This window comes from Mus musculus, chromosome 8, assembly GCF_000001635.26.
Source record: "Mus musculus strain C57BL/6J chromosome 8, GRCm38.p6 C57BL/6J".
NCBI lineage: Eukaryota > Metazoa > Chordata > Mammalia > Rodentia > Muridae > Mus > Mus musculus.
Genome location: NC_000074.6, coordinates 45333689 through 45358627, shown reverse-complemented (window position 1 = coordinate 45358627; position 24939 = coordinate 45333689). Strand labels below are relative to the sequence as shown.

At 42.9% G+C, this 24939-nt stretch overlaps 1 protein-coding gene and 1 long non-coding RNA gene across 5 annotated transcripts in view; one reads left to right on the top strand and one right to left on the bottom strand.

Annotated features, from left to right (window-relative positions):
• Positions 1-21913, top strand: part of Fam149a (family with sequence similarity 149, member A) — a 45577-nt gene extending 23664 nt beyond the window's left edge. The window contains exons 2-14 of one of the 2 annotated variants that reach the window (NM_153535.2): positions 2899-3006; positions 3258-3396; positions 4667-4809; positions 6840-6965; positions 8057-8227; positions 9487-9677; positions 10032-10186; positions 13544-13656; positions 13967-14170; positions 16114-16237; positions 17344-17472; positions 17567-17645; positions 19256-21913. In NM_153535.2, coding sequence (NP_705763.1) covers positions 2899-3006; positions 3258-3396; positions 4667-4809; positions 6840-6965; positions 8057-8227; positions 9487-9677; positions 10032-10186; positions 13544-13656; positions 13967-14170; positions 16114-16237; positions 17344-17472; positions 17567-17645; positions 19256-19329 — 1756 coding nt within the window. In that variant the 3' untranslated portion in view covers positions 19330-21913. Of the gene's footprint in view, positions 1-2898; positions 3007-3257; positions 3397-4666; positions 4810-6839; positions 6966-8056; positions 8228-9486; positions 9678-10031; positions 10187-13543; positions 13657-13966; positions 14171-16113; positions 16247-17343; positions 17473-17566; positions 17646-19255 lie in introns of both variants that reach the window. The other variant, XM_011242184.1, reaches the window with a different exon arrangement.
• The window catches only part of Gm30504, a 233251-nt gene continuing 223203 nt past the window's right edge, over positions 14892-24939 (bottom strand). For all 3 annotated transcript variants that reach the window (XR_870400.2, XR_870401.2, XR_003947541.1), the window contains one exon: positions 14892-14954. This is a non-coding gene — a long non-coding RNA (predicted gene, 30504). The remainder of the gene's footprint in view (positions 14955-24939) is intronic.

Below are 24939 nucleotides of genomic sequence, written 5' to 3'. Positions count from 1 at the left end.
TCTCTGCCGGCTCGCTGGTCCCGGACACTCCGCGGGTTCAGCGCTAGCGGGGCTCGGGGCTCAGGGCTGGGCGGGCGCGGAGCTGAGGTCCCGGGGATCCGGGGACATGCTGCAGCCCTTGCCCTGCGTGAGAACGGCGCGGACAACCACCGCACAGTGCTGCCCAGGCCCCGAGGCTCCCGGCCCGGCCTGTGGGACAAGAGCCAGAGCCTGAGGTTGATTGTAATTGGGTAAGTTCACCCCGGCTGGGTGTAACGAGTTCTAGATTATGGCTTGGTTTTGTGAGAAGTGCGTGATTTTTTCCCCCTGCCTGCAAAGGCAAAATACATCTGGTGTGTGCGTTCCTTCCGGCATTCATTCATGAAATTGTAGCATGCTGGCACCAGCAGGCCTTCCCAAGTGACGTCGCTTCTTCACTCAGAGACTCATTACCGCGTACCAGAAGGTACAGTCCCCAGAACTAAGGTAGCTTCTTAGATTTCGAAGGATTATTCCTCTCCCCTTGGGTATGTTGGCTACACAGTTGAAAACCAGATCCCTGCTGGTTTTAACTCAGGGGTAGAGTGCTTGCCTGGCTTGCATGAAGAGGCCCTTGCTCAACTTCCAGCACACAGAAAGAAAACAACACACATACACACACACACACTTGACTATCCTGCATTTTAATCTAAAGACTGTATCTACTTCAAATACTCCTTTCGGACAGAGAAATGGTGTTTTGAAGGGTGTATGGACTGTTACTTGTACCTCCACGGGGCAGTTTGACATCCCCCCCACCCCGGCCAGGTTTGCAGGTTCTCAGAAATCCACCTAAATCAATCAATCAATCAATCAATCAATCAATCAATCAATCAATCAAACCAGACTATGTGGAGTCTCTGGAGGAACTCCTGGAGATCAGTATTGAGCCTAACTCCCACGTGTGTGCGTTATGGCTCCATTTAGCCCACCTCAGGAGAGCCCACATATTGGTTTCAAAGGTGCACACAAGAAAACTGTTCCTAGCTCTAGAATGTAAGCATAAGGAAAGGACTAACATAAAACTGTCAAATGTCTAGGTATTGAGTATCATGAGTTTAACAGACATTGCACAGGGTATAAGTTCTAAAGTACTTACAGGATAGGATATGTCCTGTAAGTTTGCATATTTAGTCCAAGGAGTGGACAGTTCACAGGGGATTAAGATGTTCAAAGTTATGCATGGAACCAGTGTTTGGCTAGAGAACAGAGAAACCGAAGGACTAAACCCTAATAATAACATAGCCCAAGAAGCAAAGGATACTTAGAATGCCATGTCAGCACTCTCCATCTTGTGGTGAGCTGCATCCTATCTGCTCCATGCACTTGGGATCGATGCTTCTAGGACGAGGGGAAGATGGCTGCTGTGTTGTTAGTTTGCAGATGTGTGTGTGTGTTGAGCCACAGGGAAGAGAAGTCCATGGGTGAGTCTGCTATGAAGAAGGCCTCAGAGAGAAAACTGCTAGTCTCCCATCATGGACGCCATCATCCAACTGGATGGCATGTTAGCTCGAATCTAACTTAAGCTCCTTACTGTTCAAAATACAGCTACTCGACATAATATTTAGTTGGTCTTTGAAAGGCTAGTTTATAAGAATTTCTATGATTACCTAAAAGTTGAATCACAATGTGATTTTAAAGTCAACTTAGAAACATCTGAACAGTGCTAATAGAAAGTGTTTTATCGGCATGGGAGCTGGGTGGAGGGAGTGGCTCAGTGGCAGAGCATTTGCCTTACACAAAGACCTTCTGGATTCAAGCCCAAGCAACGAGACAGACAGACAGACAGAGAGAGAGAGAGAGAGAGAGAGAGAGAGAGAGAGAGAGAGAGAGCATAAAATCTTGCAGTATGCTAAGTTCTTTTTTCTGCTTCTTTTTAATATCTTTGCCTCAGAATTATTTAACTGAACATAAGACAGACAGGTAGTAGGAATGGAAAATAACACCATTCTGTTAATCATTGTACAAAAACCACATCAGTAGATGGCAGATATTCTTAGCTAATCTCTGCAGATAAGTATTAATTTTTAAAAGAATCCCTTTCTCTTCAGTGAATTTTAAGTAGGTATGTAAAGGCAGGGTATTTTCCATTTATATTAAAAACTCAAATGTTAAAAGTTAGCTACTATTTTAATTAAAAGCAAAGCCAGCTTTTATCTTTAAAGCATGCCAAATGTTGTCTTTGTTTGAATTACTGAAAGTTCAAGCCTCCCCACCCCCATCTTAAGTTTGCTTTACTTATATGGAATTTATGATTTCTACTAGCAAGACAAATGGCTCACTGCTAAACATGAAGATATTTTGATAAAGGGGAAGTAAATGTTTTATTTAATGATTAACATGAACTGGGCCACACTGGTTTAATAGTTTACTCAGATTTTTAGATACTTTAAGTTTTCATTAAATTTTAATATTTTGAGCCCTTGAAAATACAGAATGCACACCAGACAGTAGTAAAATTACATGTTTGAATGACTTCTAAGTGATTCAGATCCTTTGGTGGGTTTCAGAATTGATAAGGGATTAATGCCCTCTGAGTGGCATGCTCAGTGGGTTTTATAAGGGACCTGGTTAAAGAACAGCAGGACCCTAGCTCATTCTCCGGTTACCAACTGAGCCTTAGGCCTTGCGAACGAACTGTCAGAAGTATAGTCAACTATTCTGGACAACTTTGTGTTTTTTGGCTTTTTCACGATTGTTACTATATTTTCAGATTATGTAAATATTCCTGTAGCTTACTGGCAACCTTGATTCTAAGACAAATAGAAAACAAGGCGTTCCGAAGCCTCTGTGGCAAGGAAGAGGAGTGACCCTGAAGAGAGGGGCATTACAAACCAATGTGATCACATTATAGACTTCCCTGTTTTCCTTTCTTCTCAGAAGGGGGCTCTCGGAAGGACTCAGGAAGCAGAGCTCTGAAAAGAGCAAAGATCCTTTACCTACGAATTTTACGAGAAACGTGCAGAAAGCCATTGATAAATTCGCCAGGTAAGAAACAATCATTTAAAATGCTGACCCAAGCAAACACGTGCAGAGTAAATGTGGGGACGGGTCGGGATCAGTAATACGGTTTTGTTTTTGATCATGTAAAATGATACATGACAAAAATGATCGTTAAACCATCTGTCTGTGAACTTTACAAATACGTCTAAGGGGACATTGAGGAAGCGGGCCTGAGCAGAGAAGTCAGGCCTGGGTAGAATTCCCAGCTCACACCATCTCCGTGTTCCTTCCTGCAGCGAGTCCCCCTCATCATTTTCATCCAGTGGGAGCCGGACGCCCACAGAGGCCCACAACTCATGGCCTGGCTCTTCTACACAGAGCTCTACCACGGGATTGTCTACGGAGCGGAGCTCGGTTTCTTCTTGGAGAGATGATGTATGTCTTTTGATAGTTTCAACAACCTCGTGGGGATGGTCTATGGAGAATTACTTTCCAGTCATTTATTTATTTGTGTGTTTGTGCGAGAGGGCACACACTTAACTGTGATGCCATTCAGAGGTCGGAGGTCAACTTTGAATATCTTTCTCTACCACTCTCCTCAATTTGTTTGTTTGTTTGTTTGTTTGGGAGTTTTTTGTTTTTGTTTGGGGGGGGCAGAGACTCTCACTGAACTGAGACCAGCCCCTCCCCACGAACCTGACCCCTTCCCCCAACTAAAATTACAGATGCATGCTCCTACCCACCAGCTTTCAATCGGATGCTAGGGATCCAAACGAGCCTCACATTACACAATGCACTATCACCACAGCCCTAAGAATCGTTTCTTATGTTCAAAAAGAATCTATTTACTATTTATCTAAGCATTACAATGTATATCATATATATCATATATTTATGAATTTATACATTAGAAAATATCAAAATGTCAAAAATGTAGAGAAAACTGATTAATGCGTAGCTCAGAGTCTTAGCTGTTGATTATTTTCCTTCTCCCACTTTACACTCCTGCCTGTCATTTTACTGTACCTAACTTTTTAATAGTACTGTATGGCTAGACACAGCCTCCACAGTGACAACTGCAAGTAAGAGAAAGTTTTGGGAAAGCAAACACTGTAAGATACCTCCATGATTAGAGGACCCTGGCACCCCCACCTGTACCCTGTGCCTTTAGAAATCTAAGCCAGGTATCTTACATTTGCCTTGGTCTGAGACAAGCCATCAACACTAACTCTACTTTGGGTTTTCTGTGACTATGAGATTCTCAGGTGAGTGAGATATTTAGCTACAATAGCTACAGTTCTGGTTTCAATAAGATTTGCAGAATCTCATCTCCTTTGTCATACCCCCCACCCCCACTCCCCAAGATGCTGGCTATATAAAGTTGTGCATCTCTATCTATAAGGAATCTTAAATGATCTCATAATTGATGTTGTAACTCTTACCTTTATTTAACAATTAATAAATGTGCGATTTAATATAGGATATCACTGATCAGAAAAGTAAAAATTAGTATACTGGTCTATCTCACTACGGAGCCCACCATTTTATCTTGTTTTACTTCCTCTTATTTAGTGCCCTCCGATGCATAAATATTGATTACAAAGCCTGTGCTCTGTAGCGTTAGTGAGATGTCTATGTCCTGAGATCAGGTGGATGACGGTGGACATAGATTGATGGTGTATTTGAATATGAATTTCTCTTTCAGGAATTTGACAAAGTCAGTGCACAGAAAGTCCACCAGCTGTTTTGGGAGGTTGAGGAACTGCTATTTGAAGGGAAAGTGAGTCCCCAGACCCAGAATCTCCTGGCTGAATGCAGCGAATGGGCAAGAAGGTCCCTCCATCTCAGGTACAGAAGCATCATCCGGAATGGGGTTCTGATGTACGCACAACCGATTCTCCTTTATCCTGCCAACACACTGTAACTGAGAACTTTCACCCAGAGTATTTATCCAGAACTTAGTCTTAGGTCCCAAGGCAAACTTGCCTTTTAACTTGTCGGAAGGAAATCTAGGTCATTCTCAGAGAGATGCGTTCTCAGAGACATTGATGGTTGCAAAACTCTGAAGAGTGTCCATCCCTTCATCTCTGAGTTCTCTCTGTGTGAGTGGCAGGCACCTGTCACCACTGAGAGCCTCAGTGTAGGAGTGAGGGAGAGTAGGTGGTGTGGTGTGGGGGTTGGGGGTGCGGGTGGGAGAATGGTAGTGCTCCAGGGACTAAGTGATCACTCGCTGAAAAACTTGCTAGATAGGCTCAGACTAACCATCCCTCCTTACTTTTCTTCATACCAAAGGAGACATTTATTAGTTTTTATATTCAAGATGCATAGATTTGGGGGGGAACCGTTGCTGTCTTCTCTTTTATTAGAGGAAAGGGGGGAATCCATTTTAGTGTTCTCAGGTTCTGAGCTGAGCAGAATGGTTTGGAACACTAATGGACACATACTTGGCTTTTCTCATTAGCTTGGCATTGGAACTTAAAAAACATCATCTTAGCCAGGTATGGTAATGGATGCTTATAAGCCTAGTATTCAGGAGGTTGAGGTAGGAGGGGGAATTGAAAGCCAGCATTGGATACATAGTGAAACCATGCTTTAAAGACAAATAAACAATAACAACCGAAAACAAAACCCCACAAATACCCAATGCCAAAGAAGTCCCCACAAATACCCAATGCCAAAGAAGTCTTGCCTAGGCAGTTTTAAACAATTCTTCATATGACCTCCCGCCTTCAGACCATGATGTGGGTGGTGGAGAAGTGGTTGGTCAGGTCACTTTTCTGAGCATGGTGCACTTCCCCAAGGTCAGGAGCTCAGACTTGTGTCTCTCACCATCATCTTAATTTTCATAGAAAAATGAAGAAGGGAAGCTACACAAAGAGAAAGAACACAAGCCAAGAGTGTACGTTTTGGCAGTGCCTGGCAAATACAGAAGTGGATGTTCACAGTCATTTATCAGATGGAACACAGGGCCCCCAATGGAGAAGCTAGAGAAAGTACCCAAGGAGCTGAAGGGGTCTGCAACCCTATAAGTGGAACAACAATATGAACTAACCAGTACCCCCAGAACTCATGTCTCTAGCTGCATATGTAGCAGAAGATGGCCTAGTCGGCCATCACTGGGAAGAGAGGCCCCTTGGTATTGCAAACTCTATATGCTCCAGTGCAGGGGAATGTCAGGGCCAAGAAGCAGGAGTGGGTGGATAGGGGAGCAGGGCGGAGGGAGGGTATAGGGAACTTTTGGGATAGCATTTGAAATGTATATAAAGAAAATATCTAATAAGAAAAACAGTGTAGGTTTATGGATTTTTTTACTCACTAGGCCTATGCAAATGTCAGTCTGTAGTGAGTTTCTCTGAGCCTTGCTTAGAACAGTGCTTCTTATCCTTCCCATTGCTGTGACCCTTTAATACAACTCCTCATGTTGTAGTGACCCCCAACTATAAATTTATTTTGTTGCTATTTTATAACTGTGTTTTTGCTACTGTTATGAATCACAGTGTAAAAGTCTGATATACAACCCACAAAGTAGTGACCCATAGGTTGATAAACACTGCCCTAGGTCTTCAGGTTGATCATTCGTTCTCTCTAAGCCATTCATCACTCTCTCAAGCTAACTATGATTCTGATTTGCACCTGATCAATCAATAAACGAAATAAGTGGCGAAGGGGCTGGACACATCAGCTCACCCTTTTAGTTCAGACTAAACGGAGTCTGCCGCTCTCCAACACTATGATGAGTCTCTCAACCCAGTGCTCACTACGCCATATCCTGTGTACCCTTCAGAACCAGTAATGCATCCTCTGTTTAAAATCATGAAATTTTTTCCCCTTGTCTGATAAAAGAACCTCCCAGCCTCTTATCTTTTCTTCTCTTGCAGGGTGGTAGGAAGACAGCTCGTCCCACCCACCGATGAAGGCTTCCAACATTTCCAGGGGAGCCTGCCTAGTTCTGCTACTCACGAAGCTTTACCTCATGTCCCTGACCACACCAGCAGCAGCAGAGAGTAAGTTTATGTGTTGCTTGTACAAAAAAAAATTGTAACCAACATGGTAGTGTTAATCTAAACATGAAAGGAATAAGCAGAGGGATTCAGTAATCCTCAGCTACTTTTCAAGCTTAAGGCAAACCTGGGCTACATCAACTCTGTCTCAGAAACCTAACCCAAAAATACTTGTTAACTTTAACGTAGCTCTCCTCCCCATATTTAACTCTTCCATGAGCCTCGGCTCTAAGTAATTTACATGAAGGTCAAGATTTCAATTGGGCGCAGGCACAGTGCTTTTCCCAAAACGTTCTGATACTAGATCGATGCTTTGTCTTTAGATCTGTCTGTGTGTGTGCATATAGGCAAACCGCACATTGAATAAATGTATAAGCACAGGGGAAGTCATGTTGGTGTATGTTTCAAAGACTATGAAAGGTAAAACCCAACTCAAAATCAAACACTTCATTGTGATGGGTCCTAAGCCTCAAGGCACAAGCCAAAGACATGGAAGTTTCATCCAGTTGTCTTTCGTTCACTGACGAAATTCATATTTTGATGAATCCCTTTAATGTCACTTATGAATGTGGGGGTGGTTCGGACATTGGTTCGGACCTGAAAGGAGGATGGAGTTGCACGTACCGGTTTATGACCTCAGGAAGCCTTTAAGCTTTTAAAGGATCTCTGGGGTTAAATGTTTTAGAAGAAATGTGGGTGTGGCTAAAGGAACCTGTTAATTTCAGTGCTGGAAAGGTTGGGGGTAGACAAGTCCTTGGAGCTCAGTGGCTAAGCAGCCCACGCTCTTTGGCAAGGTCCAGGCTAATGAGAGAACCTGTCTCAAAATACAAGGTGGATATCTCTCGAATCAAGACCCAAAGTTGTCCAAGTTGTCCTCTGGCTTCCACATTCACACCACACACACACACACACACACACACACACACACACACACACACACACTGGTTCAGAAAATAGGTGTCCTGATAAAAGTAATATTTGGGGATGTCTCAGAGACTGTATATCTTGTAGATAACTTAGAAGTCTACCACTGGCATGCAAGCATTACATTCTTGTGTTGTACAAACTCCCATGTAAAATGTTTTCGCTTCTAGGCTGTGTATCTCTGGCTCTCAGATAGTCCCTGAGGTACACTCAGCCTCAGCCCTGACAGACCCTGATGGCACGGAATCGGCTGACCTCACATCATGCTCATCCCTGAAAGAAGAGGTGTACCATGTGGATGGAAACATTGAAGAATATTTTGCCTTCGACAGAAAGCAGGAGTAAATTGAATTTTATTTTCCATACTTCATAGTATAATGTCAATTCATCATATGCTTTTAATATTTTGTGTATTTGTTACTTATGAGAAATACCTATTCTTTTGAGGGAAATATACCCCAAAGAGGTTAGATCTTGGTAGGACATGTAAGTGTTAGAGCTAGGCATTCTTTCTTCTCAACAACGTGGTAAATAGGAAGAAAGGGTTTTGTCTAGCATGCTAGTGACAGTGAACAAGGACATTGGAGCCTTGTGCCTTGGGGCTCCAGGTTCCCTCCACTTAGCTTCGTGGGGATAAAAAGGAAGTTCCCATCTTGGTGCTAAATGAATACTTTGTTTTAAACAATAGTGCCATATCATAATTTTTTTTCTCATGACTAAAAAAATCAATATATTAAAAAGTAACCAGGTACTGAATCAAGTCCTAGAAACTATCAGTCCTATCGAGCATCTTTTCTGATCATCATGGCATTGAAATAGAAATCAATAGGAAATCCAGAGAATTCATTAAGGGAGAAACTACACAGATGCTCCCGAACAGTTCATCTCAAGACAAACATAGGCTGCAGCACAGCGCAGTAAAATGGACGGTCCTCGAGAACAGCAGCTCAAAAGGCAGCGATGGTGGCACTGTATCTACTGGGTAGCACTAAACGTCTGTGTTTAGAAATAAAGGAAGGAATACCTAGAAATAAAGACAGACTTTCAGTAAGCTGATTTTACACATGAAAGGACAGAATAAACTCAGTCCCCAGATAGTTGAAGTAATAACGGAGCTCACAGCAGAAATAAAGTAATGGAGACTCAGAGACAAAGAATAAAAGAGATCAGCGAAGAGTCATTTTTGTTCCTTGTCTGTTGGGTGTTTCCCAGTTCTGTTGACTTATAATTGAAAATAACAATGGATTCACTAACAAGAGAATGTTATATTTATTGATTATATATGGTTACATACATGTTTATAATGTATATGTTTACAAGATTGATGATAAATATGTAATAGATAGATAGATGATTGAAATATAGATAGGTGATAGACAGAAAGATTGATAGATAGATAGATAAATAGATGACAGATAGATAGATTGATAGGTAGATAGATAGATAGATAGATAGATAGATAGATAGATAGATAGATAGATATATGGATAGGTAGGTAGGTAGGTAGGTAGGTAGGTAAGTGGATAGATAAAAAGCACATAGGTAACTATTTCAACCCTAACCCTGGCTATTCTACTAATTAGAATGAGTTTCATCCTAGTGGAGATGAGCATCTTGGACAAAGCCCAGCACTCCGTGGCAGGAAGAGGCATCGCCATGGGCTTCCTCCCATTTCCCCTGATGACTGCATCAGAGATGCTGTGGCAGCAGAAGTGTTTGACCACGTGTGGACCAATGTGGTAGAAATCCTGGAAGACCTCATTAGAAAAACCTGGGAATCTGCACTCACAGGTACTGCTTTACAGAGTTTGGCCTCCGGGAAAGAATAGAAAAGACCACATAGCCACAGCGTTCTTATGCCACACCTCATGTCTAGGCTGGACCCAAAACATGACTGAAATGAGAAGTAGCCATTCTGCCTTATACACAGGCAATCTTTAATCACATAGAAGGGACATCCTTGCTCTGGAGACACTCGTTTGCCCCACGATGTAATCTGTTCTTCCACCATTGATAAGACCATCACTGTAGCCTGTTGTTCACTGGAGTCTCTGCCTTCTGCTTCAAGGTTGTTTAGTCAATGTCTATAGCATAAACTCATGGTAACTAAGGACACATATTTCTTGTTATTTTCTGTTGACACAGGTGGGAAAAAACATAAGGAAAAACTAAAAGTAGCTGAGAACAGATCTCCACACGTGCTCATGTCCCGTCTCAGCACCGATGTTTGCAGTGTCCCCCCATCCCGAAGCTCTGATACGCTCCAGCCATCCTTGGCTCCCCACTTTAACCCACCCCAGGTATGTGCACTGACAACCGTCTCTCTGTTCCTTTATTCTTATGCCTTTGTGTCTGTTTGTGGGGAAAGCCATTTTATTTACCTCATTCCCTAATGAACCTCACACCCTTCTGTGGTTGGGGACACTGGACAGCTCATGGAACACTCATTCATTGCTTTTAATGCATGTTCCCGATTAGATACTTTGCGAAAGATGCATGGATGAGCGAAACTAGTCGCTAACTTAATGAGATGAAACTATAACACAGGGTGGGATGTCACACAGTCTGTGAGGAATGGGGGAGGGAGGAAGGGAGGGAAGGAGACGGAAGGAGATATTGTAGAAAATTTTAATCTTGACCCTGGGTTTCTTCTTCCCCACCTTTGATCATTTAGTTTTCCGATAAAAGACACACACACAACCTTTATATTTACAATAAACCTTAAACAGCACAAGAGCTGGGCAGATATCAACCTTCTATGCTACTAGAATCTACTTTCCTATCGATAACCCTGATTACTCTTTAGTATGCTTTATATGGCTGCTCTTAACTCCAGTTAGCCAGCTCTCAGGGCCATGTTCTCTTGAACTCACCTAACCCATGGTGGCTTCTCCTCCTCCTTCCCCTTTTTCCCCTCCTGGTTCTCCTCCAACCCCAAGCCCAGGAACCCTAAACCCCGCCTATGTCTCTTCTCCCAGCTATTGGCTGTTGGTATCTTTATTTACCAATCAGAATTAACTTGGGGGGGGGGGGAGCAGGGTCACTTAGTCTACCTATGGGGTCTCTCATCTCTGGGGCAACCAGTCTTGAGGAACCAACATTAGCATTAGAATACAAGCAGCTTTAGGCCAACCCACTACAGAGAAGGAGGAAATTAAAGACTTGAGAGAATTGTGAGCTTTTTCAGGGTGAAGCGTGAGCAGGAACATGAAGAGATGGATAGGATGGGTGAAGTTTGGGGTTAGGCCTAGGCCATTTCAGCCCAGGTGTCAGTGAAAACGGATGTATCTAGACTAGTATTTGGACTGAGTGCTTAAATGACAGAATACTGGAAACCACAGGGCTCTGAAGCAAAATTGGGGTTTTTGAAATTCAGAGACTTTCATGGAGTATTGCCTCGTGCGTTAACTCTTCTATGCATTAGTTTCTGTATGTTGCGGATAAGGATATATGGTCTAAGAATTCCAGAAACGCGAGAGAGCTCACAGCGCAGAATCTGCATGCGAGCCTTCAATGCAGTCTTCCGTAATTTAGTCTTTATTTAAAGATGGAGTCGCGGGTGAGGCCAGAGAGGATTGGCTTGTTCGTGGGAGGTCTTCAGGGTATCTGGGAGTCTCAACATGACGTTGAATCCCGTCTGTCTTGTGTTAGGGAGGAGAGTAAAAAGATCGTTTGACATTTTTGTTCTTGAGCTACACGCCATTACTCCTCACCCACACATACACACACACACAGAGGAAGAAGTGGTACATTTGCTGGTAGAGGGGCTGAGGGTTTGTGCTTTACATATAGGGTATATGTACGTTTGCAGCCTGACATGGTGGGAGTCCCTTTCTTGCAAAACTCACTGTCATTTCTGTGACATTTGTACGGTTGGACGCTCTAAGAATTAATGGATTTAATTCATTTTTTAGTGTGCGGTATCAAGCAGACACTTGGTGTTGTCTTTTGTTATAACCACCAGCTATGTATATAACCCATTTAATTAAATTGCTTTAGATCATAAGATTTGTGTTGTTCAGAGGGGGAAAAAAATCATGTCTTTTACAAAGCTGGCTAAGCATAAATTAAGCCCAAATGATGAATAAGATTTGTTAACCCGAGAAAACAAAGCAAAACAACCAAGAGGCAAACCCACACATCTAGCTGGGAGACCGTAAACAGAAAACCATCGTAAGGTAAGACCAAAAGGAAGCAGGCCCGAATGGTGTTTGTAGTTCAGGGTCAAGAGGGACTTCAGTTATTTACTACTGAAGACCAGCAGTCTCAACCTCCCAGGACCCCTGAGATCTCTCAGACACGGAGCCACCAACCAGGCAGCCATACTAGCTCATATAAGGCCCCGACACAGAAACAGCAGAGGACTGCCTGGTCGGGCCTCAGTGAGAGAAGATGCACCTCACCCTTGAGAGACTTGAGACCCCAGGGAATGGGGAGGCCTGGCAGGGTGTGTGTGGGGGTGTGGGAGTGTGGAGACAGGCGCAGGGTAAGATGGAGAATAGGGGAGGAAGAATGGGATGAGGAACTGTCAGAGGGCAGAATGGGAGGGGGATAATGACTGGACTGTAAAAAAAGATTAAAGGCAATAATAATAAATAATAATAATAATAATAATAATTTGTTTACTATGGTGTAGCATCAAGTAGACACTCCTTGTTGGCTTCTGTTACAATTGCACGTTATTTATATATTCCATTTACTTAAACTGCTTGAGGCATTAAGTTTTGTGGAGTCTGCTGGGCTAGCTTTGCTCTCTAGCATACCCTTAGGATAACTCTTCTTTGCTTCTCCTGTTTGGAAGTGAATTTCGAAGTTGCCACGGCTTTCCATCTCCGATCCATCCCATGTAACGTTCCTTGGGCTGTCTCATATGAAGATGAATTCTATACAGATGGCTATACCCATGGTTTTATTTTATTTTTTTTAGTTATAATACTTTCCCAGGCTTTTAACAAAAGCAAGTGTTATCCATATAACAACGCTATCATGCATCGGCCTTTAAATCAAGAACAAATGTCAGCTAATTATGGATGCTGTAGACATGACCTTGCGCATGTACACTGTTTCAAATTACAAGAGGGTGCTGGCAGGGAATCACCAATGGGACTTTTCTTATAAAATGACTAAGTTCTCACAACTAAACCCCCAGACAGTTTAAAACGGCTTCTAGTACTGTTTTTTTTTTAAATTAATTAATTTACTTTTTTTACACTCCATATTTTATTCCCTGTCCCCCCACCCCCACCCGTTCAGCCTCCGACTGTTCCACATCCCATACCTCCTCCCCACCTCCCACCCCACCTGACCTCTAAACTCCCTGGGGCCTCCAGTCTCTTGAGGGTTAGGTGCATCATCTCTGAATGAACATAGACCAGGTAGCATACACCAGCTGATATGAGGCCCCCAACACACCTACAGTAGAGGACTATGGCTTTATTTTTAAACTGCTACGTTGTTACACTAGCTCCTCTCACTAGCTAAGATTCTGTCCTTTGCTGCCTGCTGGTAAGGGCACCTTACTTACACTACAGCTCCAGTTTGAGCTGTCTCCCTCTACTGGCCGCTATGGGTACTGCATGCATTTGATACCGTCAGGTATCAAATCCATGAATAGCTCTGGTATCGCTTGGTGATGGTATGTACCATTCTGCTTTCAGTTTCCTCAGCTCCATCGCTTCTCCAGCAACTTCTACAGTGACTTGAGCGGTGTGATGACGATTCAAGCCAAACCACTCCAGCAGAGACCCACTTATTCTGCAGATAGAACACAGTAAGTGTTAAGGAAGAATTACCCTGCATGCAAGGACAAAAACAGATTCTTTTATTATCAGCCACAGAGTTATCACTACTGAGTACTAGGTTAGAAGAGACGAAGAAACGGGAGCAGAGATGTGAGTTCTTTATCCTTTGAGCTTCATTATTGGACTACTAACCCTTTCCCCTCTGCTCTTCACTGACACAGCAGTAGAGAGGTCCGTTCCTTCAACATATTCTCCAAAGAGAGTGGAATCTGTGTGCCATTGTGCTTCCTACTCTAGCAAACTTAGGTACGAGTAACTAACGTGATTTTCCTTCCCCAGAAATGACCAAGATGACAAACTGCCTGGAGGAGGGGTCGGAGCATCTTCCCGGCACCGACTTGGCCGAATTCTAGATGCCCGAGGGCCACAGACTTCAGTCAAGAAGACACCAGTGCACAGGAGACTGCCTTCAATTGCCTCAGACCCACAGAGGCTGAAAACCCCCACTGTCTACAGTGATGAAATTCTGAGAGGAACCAAACTGTAAGTCTTTGTTTCGTTCTTGGCAGTGTACAGCTGGAAAGGCCAGGGGTGATTGTCTCTTAGGGTTAATGGCTCAGGAGAAAGGACCTTCCATCAGACTTTACACCAGATTTTTCTAATGGGTTCCTGTGTTTGATTTTGCTCCTGCAGTGTAGGTAGTAGACAGTTACCTACACTGTTGGAAGCGAAGCAAATGACCTCAGCTTAGGCAACTCGGAAAGTTAAACTGAAGGTGGAGTGAGCTTGGATTAAATGTAGTGGCCCCATCTGTAAAACTGATAATTAGTGCTTCTAAATTACAAAATGCTTTTTTTAATTGAAAGGTTTTAGCAAGGCAATGCACAATCATGCTTTGGACAATGATGCTCCAATAGACTGCAGAGCAAAAATGTATGACAGCAATTGCATTGACTCTTGGCAGCAGAGCTGCTTGTGTAGGTCCACAGTGTGGTGTTTATGCAATGACAGGATGGCCTGCGGATGCATTGCTCAAAGTATCCCCATCATTAAACTACAGCTGGGTTATATAAAAAATGCTTAATACAATACGATAGGATACGATATGATACAATACAATACAATACAATACAATACAATACAATACAATACAATACAATACAATACAGGGCCTAGAGAGGTGGCTCAGTGGTTCAGAGCACTGGCTACTCTTCCAGAGGACAGGGAATCCACTCCCAACATCCACAGGGCACCTTACTTACACTATGGCTCCAGTTTGATCTGATGCTCTCTTCTGACGGCTAGGGGTACTGCATGCATTTGATACCTGCAGGCAAAACATTCATAAACTTGAAAGAAAGTAAATCGCTTTTACATAGAAAATAACATTAGAGGCTGCAAGGAGCATCCTGCTGACCTGCTTGTTTGTCAGGAAATATCTTAATAACAGCTGTCTGTTGACTTTTAAAATGATCTAACATCCAAGTAAACTGTACTATATAGTTTTTTCTATACTAAAAACTTATGTTACCTCCAAGTCTAAAATGAGGAAACAGGCTGAAAGAAGTTGAAAATGTCTTTGTTACAAAACATCAGGGCACTAGGAAGCTCAACTTGGGACCTGCCAGCTGGTGCCCCAACTTGGAGTCCACTTCCTGGACCAAGTGCCACAGGCTCCACTGATAAACCAGAGACTGTAGAGAGGCAGCCCTCAGGTCCCGGCAGGAGCTGGGGGCAAGATCTGCTGCCAGCAGTTGGTCAGTTGAACTTTGCAGAAAGCATCTATAGCACCTGTCTTAGTTACTTTTCCGTTGCCATGAAGAGACGTCATACCAAGGCAAATTACAAAAGGAAACATTTATTATGGCTCATGGCTCCAGAGGGTTGGAATCCGTGATTGTCTTGGCAGGAGACAGGCAGGCAGGCAGGCATGGTGCTAGAGCAGTGGTAGAGAGCTTACGTCTGGTCCATAAACACAGCATGAGACAGAGATGGATGCAAAAGCATCACTTTGACATCCTAGCATCAAATCGATGAAAAAAAAAATGTAGAGAACAGGTTTGGTTTCTTCCTGGTGGCTAGCGTTCTCCCACCAGACAACAGTCTCTCACGAATTCCACATTGCCCTTTAGTATCTTCCATATTAATATTCAGGATCTCTCACAGCACCTGGCTGTATGCTGAATCCCACTGCATTGCACGAATCTCACTCTCACTGTCAGATCCAAGGGGAGGATCTGTCCTGAACACCTCTCCTACACACTACTCAACATCTCTGGCCACTCAGGAGATATGAGGTTGATATTACTGCTAACCACTTAGGTCAGCATGAGTGGAGCTCGTTGCCCTAGCTTCGTTTCTGACATGCAGCAATGCAGCTTGCTGTCCTGAGCACTGTTTTGGAAGCCGTTGCACTCAGAAGCTTAGATTGCGCCCTTCCCTTCTGTGTACTCTGGTGTTCAGTTGTTATGTTGTTGTCTTTACAGGCAAACTGGCATTGACTACCTGCCTTCCCCAGCAGCAGTGCAAACCTCCCGGAGCCGGTTACCCCCAATAGGCTCTGAGACTGGGGAGCCCAACACGGCAGCCTCAGGGTCCCGCCCTGTTTCTGTAAGACCAGTTGCGTTATAATTGTAACCATTTATGTAGTCTGTGGGAAAACAATCTTGGCACATCCAGAAAAGTGAGTCCTCCGTAAGGGTGACCTAGTTAGCTGTATTCTACGTGCCTTCCTAATCTGCTTCTAGAAATAAAGTGGCCTACAAGGCTGATACACTGTTTCATGAAGTAAAATCTCAGCTTGATCTAAACTAGAAAGTCCAGGTGCAAAGGAAAGACCAGAAACTGGCTGGTGTAGTTAGTAAACAGAAGAGCTCAAAGGGCAAGAGGCAGGCAGCTCTGCGCTTCAGTGTGGCCACACAGAGCCGGAGATTTGACAAGTTACTTCAGGGACCCTTTCTTCTTTAGAAGAGAAACAGCCATCCCTTTATCCAGGAGTCCTTATAAGCATTAGACACATTCATAAATTTTAAATGCCTGGCACAAATTAAGAGCTCAGTAAATTATGATGTCCTTTATATCTGCTTCATAGCTAATCTTTTACAGCTAATCTTTTCTGTGCTTGAGCAGGGCAGAACCCCAGCCCAGCTCAGCCATTCAATTGTAGGCCTGGGAAAAAGTGCTGTTGGCAGAGTGTGTATCCAGGCCTCTCCCAGGCTTACAGTGACCCCTCTCTTACTCTGATATAGGGAACTTGTATACGCAGGACAGAGGGGTCCTGCTTATAGGAACATAAAGCAGAAAGGGAGAAAACCAACTATGTTTGTCTCTCACACATCAATAGGACCCTTTCCAGAAAGCAAGCCCCTATGGAGCTAAGCTGTTTAATCCTGGGACAAAGTAATCAATGATGACAGCTGTCACATGAACAAGTCCGATGCTTCAAAAATGCACTATTTATTTCTCTGGATCTCATTTACCCCCTGTTGTATTACAGTTTTGCTAAATTTAGTGATGTGAATACATACTCAACACACAGACTCAGGTTTAGATGTTTCCATAGCAAACCTTAACACAGCTAGCAATGTGTCAATGAAAATGTTTGATTAAGTGTGTGATCGACTACATGAATGAATGATTGGAACATTTATAGGTCGCTTTTTGTTGTCCTAAGAATTGTGTTTCTTCTTAAGAAGAACATATTATCTCCCACTTAGTACAGGGGAAGGCACCCACAAAGCCGTGTGTTCAGCGCAATGCCTGACAGCATCGAACGGTCACCCCTTCGAGAAAGGACCATTGTATTGGAACAGCTTTCAAGGCCCAGCACAACACACACATTCCGGGTAGGTGCTGTGTTAGCTCTGATTTCAGTTTTAAATAAGAATTGAAAACGATACAATTCATCCCTCTGATTCTTTTTCCTCTTTCTCCTGACAGTCAGACACACCTCGAAAAGGCTCCCTGACACCCGTGGAGTTTGTGGCTCACACTTGGACGGGTCAAAGTATTTTGACAGGTAAAGACAAATAGTAGAAGCTGGGTGTGGTGACATACTGCAGCCATCCTGACCCTCAAGAGGCTGAGGCAGGGGAATGGAAAGATGGGGATCACCCTGGGCTACACAGTGAGGGTGTCAAAGAAGAGGGGTGAGGACTAGCAGGGGGCAACATGGACACAGAGAGAGAGAGAGAGGGAGAGAGAGAGAGGGAGAGAGAGAGAGAGAGAGAGAGAGAGAGAGAGAGAGAGAGAGAGAGAGAGAGAGAGAGAGCTCACAATGGTGCTATGTGAGACTTTAAGCTCTGCTTTGATCACACAGGAAGAACAGCCAAGTGCATGTGATCCGTGGTTGGCCTGAGCTCAGATACTAGGCCAGACCATCACCTATCTGCTGCTGACGGCCGAGTGGCAAAGGCAGAAGTGCTCTTAATGAATCAAAACCTCATTCCCCTCAAGCAAAGGAGCAAAGGAGCAGCTGCCTCCAGAGAGGCCACTGTCTCTTCCTCCTATTTTGTTTTCCTTTCTTCTAAATGAAGCCCTTATTCTGGATCCTCTCTGAAAATCTAATGAGGCAGTGCTTGAGAAAATTAATAGAGACCTGTTCACTGGGTTGCAGTGCAGGTGGGCCTAGAGCGCTAGAGGCGAAAGACAGTCCTGGTGGGGATAGGAACCAGTGATGATTTGATTTTTAAAGTGTACCGCATTTCTGTCCTCAGAGCGAGCGTAGCATGTGATGTGCAGATCTATTCTATTTCCATCCTGATGCCACCACCCGCAAGTTGAGGAAGTTATCCCACTGCTTTGGGGGATATGGGCTGGTCAGGGCATCTGACCAACAGGACTGAGTGGGTGGCTAGTCCTGGGGATGATGGAAGATCAAATTGAAAGGCTCTAATTAGCTTCCTTTGGATGTGTTGATTGCACCATGCCAAGTACACATGTCTAGCGAGTTTTTAGGGCAAAGAGGGGTTGAGATGAAGAGAGAGCTGGGCTCTGGGTTAGGTTTAAATATGCATGGTTAATCTTTCAAATATTCAATCAGCATATTCTTTTATCACTATCCTCATTGGTGCTTAGAGATCTTTTGCATTTCCAGACATGAGACCAAAGGTTCCTAAGGGACATGTTTCTGCACCTCTAAGGGTTTATTTTCTTTTTGCCTGGGAAACAGGCATGTGGCTTCCTTGTTAACTCTGCATCCAGAACAAAGACCATCGGGAGCTACTGTCTTAGCTTTGGGCTTGTTTTGTGGTAGGAAAATAAATTGGGATAACTATCTCCAGGAATGGGGTATATGTGTCATGGCAGGCACCACTGCTCCAGGTCAGAAGGACCAGCCTTCCCATCTTCCTCAGCCCTAGACACAGACCCCTGTGGAGAAAGTTTCTGCAAACCCTTCAGCTGTGGGAGAATGCACCTGGGTTTGGTTGAGGGAGGGATACCTTCCCCTTAGTCAGGATTCTACATGCTGATGTTTGCATAGGGACTTTGCAGTTCATGCAAATGTGACATTAAATAAACTATTTTTATTTTTCAAAGCACCATCGCAGGAAACAGACAGACCAGCCTTTTTTTTAGAGATTGATTTTTAATCTTTTAACACAAATACCTGTGTATCTCGTGTTTCAGGTTCACAGTATCTGCCCAAATCTTATCAGAGGGCAACCCTGACTGCAAGAAAGAGGTTCCAAGTGGCCTCGTAATGTTACTGCTTCAGAATTATGGACTTGCTAGAAGTTATGAAGCCTTGGCCACACCATCTGTCACGTGAAAAGCAGAGGAACAAGTACTAACTGGAATATATAGTCATCTCCCTGGCAATAGGAGACGGCAGAATACCTGAGAGGAACACAAGCGAATAAGTAACTTGGTTTTGCAGACTTGTAAAGCATTGTAAAGAGAATAAAAGTTGAACTCCCTAACCTTATGAGCAGCATGCCTGATGTTCCTTGGGCTTTAGGCTTTGCCTAAAAGACCCTAATGTGCCCTTAAATTTCATATTTATAATTAGTGTTTGCACACAGATAGTATTAGTGCATTCCCTAAGAAGATGCCATTGTAACTCTATACCATTCTGTACATTTCAGTCTCAATCTTTTAGTGATTCATTCCATCAAAACTAAGTAGCAGTCATATTTGAGACAATTTATCCATTTGAGAAATGATTCAGGTTCTTCTATTCATTGTGCTGACTTTAAAACAATTACTGTATATTCAATGTATAAAGTGATGGGTTTCATAATGACAAGATTTTTCATATCTTTGTTATGGACTGTTTAGTTGTAAATATCAGAGAAATGTCTTATAAGACAATCGTGTTAAAATGCAATGGTAAACTAGTTTTCTGTTGTCAAATGTAGACACTGCTCTAAAAAGTAGCCCACATTTAAAGATGAATATAAGCATAATTAAATTCTTTGCATACGTGTCCAACATTGGCATTTAGGTTGACCTGTTTGACAACTGGACAGAGGAATTTGAACATCAGAATCCTGACTTACATCTTCCCAACCTATCTCTGCTCTGATGTAACTTCCTCAACACAGCCTCCCTGAGCCCTTGCTGAAGGCAGCAGGTCCTTCTACCCTCTGCCCTTCCCCTACACCGGATTCTTCCGACTATATTGTCCAACCTGACCCTTACAGTCAGGGGAGTGAAGAAGACAAAGAAATGTCAGTTGGAGGCCAGACCCCTTTCTGGTACTTATTCCTGATTCATTCTCATATAAAAACATCTTAAATCGGCATACTTTTCCCCTTTTAATCAGACAATTATATTACAATAATGTGAATGAATCTTATTAATCTAAAGGGAAATGTTACTACATACACATTTAAACACATGATAGATTGTTTTCAGGACATTTCTTGTTATAAGAAGTGAGGGCCATTGTCTGCTTAGAGATGCTTGAAAATTGACCCCTCTGTGACGAGAAGAGTTGGATCTGCTCTTTCATATAGAATGACAAATCAGAAGTGACTTCAAACCTTTGTTCCACTTGATAGTTTCTATTTCACTCTCTTCACTCCAGTTTCTGCAGCTATGGGACATGCTAGGGACATGCTAGGAAAATCAGTAGTGATCAGGCTGCTGTATTAATACTTCATTCCAGTTGGTCACTCTAAGGAGTGTGACCCTCTTTGCCTAGGGAATGTGGTTAGGGCTCAGTTTCTCACACCAAAGCATTTGGGGCTTTATCTGAACTATTTCTCATCATAAGTTATGGAAGCACTTCAGAGAAAATATCAGTCTTCATGCAGCTGCTCTCGATGTCTGGAGAGAGAGTGGCTGCCATCCTGCTCACCAGTGCCTGGCTGGCTGCTCTGTGGTCCACCATTGCTAAGAGAGCTACCTACTGTGATCTCACATCCAATCAGCTCACTTCATATCAATCCCTAGGTGCCATCTGATGGTTTCCTGCTCAACCCAAAGTCTGAAAAGGGTGGCTCACAGCACATCTGACAATAAGGTAGTGACTCCAAAATAATTTGTTTTTCCTTTCAGAGAGCCACCGAAGTGATTTCATGGCAACCCTGCTGTGTTTGCCTTCAGAGGTTTGCAGTTGGAAATGTGTTCATTGTATCAGCAAAGTAATGGATTAAAAATAGGAAACAGGTACAATTTTTAATCATTTAGGCATTTTGAATGGAAAGCAAAATACTCTTAAATGGTATCTAAAAACTCAGAGGTCTTGCTGAATCTAAAATCAACCTTTGCCACGAACTTATTTCCATGACTGTGTTAAACGTATTTCATTTATAGGTGAAATGGGATGCATACGTTAGTAAATTATGCACATGTAAGGGTGGTGCTGTGTAGACCAAAAAGGGAAGTATCAGGGGATACAATTTTACAATATTCTACTTCCGTAAATGATTCTTATCATAGGCTGTCTGGTAAAAATTGAAAATGGAAAATCACTTCTGAGAAAAACATTCAAATACAGGTTAGCGACTGCATGAATTAAGATAACTGTAATCTATCCCAAGCCAAAGAATGAGGGGATTTTAAAAACAATTCAAGAAAATATAAAATTTAATGTAAAGTGTCTAGATTAATAAAAAATATATCTAGATAGATAGATATAGGTCTGAAGAAGCATGCATCTTTATATTTGTGCTTATCTGAACTTGGATAGAATCTCTTTACTAGTTGAGAGGTTCATTTTTTAATGCCATAAATGATTTCAGTATATTTTTACTATCGTTGTTTTCTAATAACGATGGATGATTGTTCAGGAGTTTTAATCATTTAATTTTTAATAAAATATAAAATGTTAAAAAGGTTTTTAAGAATTTCATGGAATTTATAAAAGCATCCTTACACTCTAATTTTATATGAGTTCTACAACTCTCATTTTGCAGTTTCAAGCACACATTCGTTCCTTCCTTTCTTTTCTTTCTTGTTTTGTTTTGTTTCATCTTGTCTGGTTTTGCTGTAGGGCTTGCTTCTTGGTGGAGCCCTGGCTGTCCTAGAACTCACTCTACAGATGAGGCTAGCTTTGAACTCAGATTCGCCAGCTTCTGTCAACCGAGTGCTGGGATTAAAGGCATGTGCCACTGACGCCTGGTGCCCAGCTCTTTCTTTTGTTGAGTCGGGGCTTCATGTAATCCTAGGCTGGCTTCAAATTCTCCATGCAGACGACAGTGGCTCTGAACTCCTGATCTACCCACATCCATGGCCCAAGTGCTGATATTGTACACCTGTGCTACAATTTCCAGGTTATTTAATTATTTCTAAGTGGACAGGAGACTTTTCCCAACAAAATCATAGTAGACTGGTAGGTAGACAATGGGAGAGAACGGGAGGGAGGGAGATATTGAGATGCCAAAGCTTTTAAATTCAGACTCCATTTTAGAGAACCTGACCTAAGTTTGAACTCAGGTAAACTAACAGGCTGGTACCTAGCATTAGTTTCCAAGTTGCCCTCCAACAAAACTGGAGCCTAGCTCCAGTCTCTAGGCTAATCCCTGACAAGACCAACAACTCCAGGTTATTTCCCCAACAAACCTGCACTCCCAGGTTACAAGGCCACCCCCTGCCTATCCACCACCAATGCAGAGGAGAGCAGAAGTTAAGTTTATGATAGGACTCCCAGCACCAGACAGTTATGTTAAAGGCCACAGGAGCTTTCCAAGTAGATGCTTGCACATGTACTCCCTGTTTGCTGCTTACTATAAAGTTTTGCCCCAGTAGACATTCGGGGCTTCCCCCACCTCTAAAACAGTCCTGCATGGCGTTGGGGGTGGGGTGGGGAGAGCCTGAGCCAGCTAGAATAGAATGAAGACACTGCTGTGAGTTGCATCAGATGGGCTTCTGTGTGTGTTGTTGGGGATCACTAACATTTCCCTGGCACAATAATATCTATTTTGCTCATCTACAAATCAACAGATTTCCCCATCCCTTAGGACGAATCTTCAATGCCTGTCCTCCTTTATGCAACACTGACAAAGCTCCTACACTTGGCATCCAGTCCCTGTCCGTTCTCCCCACCTCCCTGAAAATAGACAGTGCTCTTTGGAGGGACCCTGAAAGTGTGGTAGAGCTCACACCATTCCATGTTTGGAAACTTGCCTTTACCCATATCCCTGTTTGTCCCTTACTGAGACACGCCCCAAGCTTGTTTGTGAAGAGATGGGTTTATCTTACAATTCCCCTTTGTCCACAGAGATTAGCAGCAAATCACATAGAGGCATATCTTCTACTCTTATAGCTGTAATTGAGCCTACAGCTCAGCCTCAGTCCTTTTAGGGCTCCCTTTAGAGGGAAGCAAACTAAAGCTCACGAGACATACTTAACAGCAGTAAGTAAACACGATATTTCTGTAGAATGCCTGAAAGTGATTCAACAACGCAGAAGGAAAAAAACAAAACAAAAACAAAAAAACCAAAACCAAAAACAACTCTTCACTTTCTGCCTCCATACCTGCCTAGTGTAGTTGCAAAGAAAAGTTTTCATTATATTTATGCATTCGTAGATATATTGGTGTATGTGCATTATAGCCATGGAATATAATAAATACAGTAAATCGATAAACTTCTTATTTATTTATTTATTTATTTATTTATTTATTTATTATAAGTACACTGTAGCTGTCTTCAGACACTCCAGAAGAGGGCGTCAGATCTCATTACAGATGGTTGTGAGCCACCATGTGGTTGCTGGGATTTGAACTCCGGACCTTCAGAAGAGCAGTCGGGTGCTCTTACCCACTGAGCCATCTCACCAGCCCCAATACACTTCTTGAAAACAGGCAATTTTAAGGACAATTATATATTAGCATATCACCGAGCACTTCTGCTCATAAGCATATGTACTGAATGGAAATAATTGAGTCAAAAGATATCAAAGAGAAGGAATATTCATAATTATCCACAGCATATGAAGCATCTATATTTATATTACTATGTTTTATGAAATATATTAATGTTCTACACTAGTGTGGATACATACACTATATAACATGCTACTTTGAATACTTACGATAATGTAACAATGTATATTTTGCTTCGTCATTTGTTTTCTTTTGCTCTTTCACTTAATGTTTTATGAACTTCTTTTCCTGACAGTACACACCAGATGGCTCTTTTGTAAAAAGTAACTGCAGGGGTGGGCAACATGGCTCAGCTGGCCAAAGAGCTTGACACCAAACTTGACCACTTGCGTTTGAGCCTCCAAAACCACATGGTGGGTTGTTGTCCTCTGATCTCCATGCTTGCATACAGTTTAAAAAGAATGTAATACGTTTTTAAAAATTCAACTGAGGAAAGCCCTAGATGTGCTTTCTTCAGGTCCCAGAGGCCACACGGGTGTTTGTGGGCACACCATGCAGTCTCTGTATGAAAATAACATTCTCAAGAAAATGAGAATCCAGGGCATCTGTGGATTTCAACTTTCTTGGCACTCTCCCCAGTGTGCAGTAGGCAAGGGCACTTCTCATCCTGCCCTTTGGTAAGGACAATGGGGTGTAGAACAGGGACTCCTGTTCAGGCTGGAGACCTCCATGGGTAGCTAGTAAATAACTTTGCTAGCTTCTTCTTTCTGGCCTTTCCCTTTCTGCAGGCTTGGCATTTTAGCTTCACTTTGACTGTGCCCCATTACTGTTGCCAACCCTCCTCATAGCATGCCTTCTTCCACCCACTTCTGAGCCCCTCCATCCCCACCCTTGTTCTCTCTAGTTCTGGCTTTCCTTGATCAGAGAATGTTTAGGGAAGTGCTAGACTGTGTTCTCCTTTAGTTCTGGTGATTCAGTCTGTCAGCTGACACTCACTGGATACGTGGCTTCCCTAAACTTCTAGGTCATGGGAAGGCGG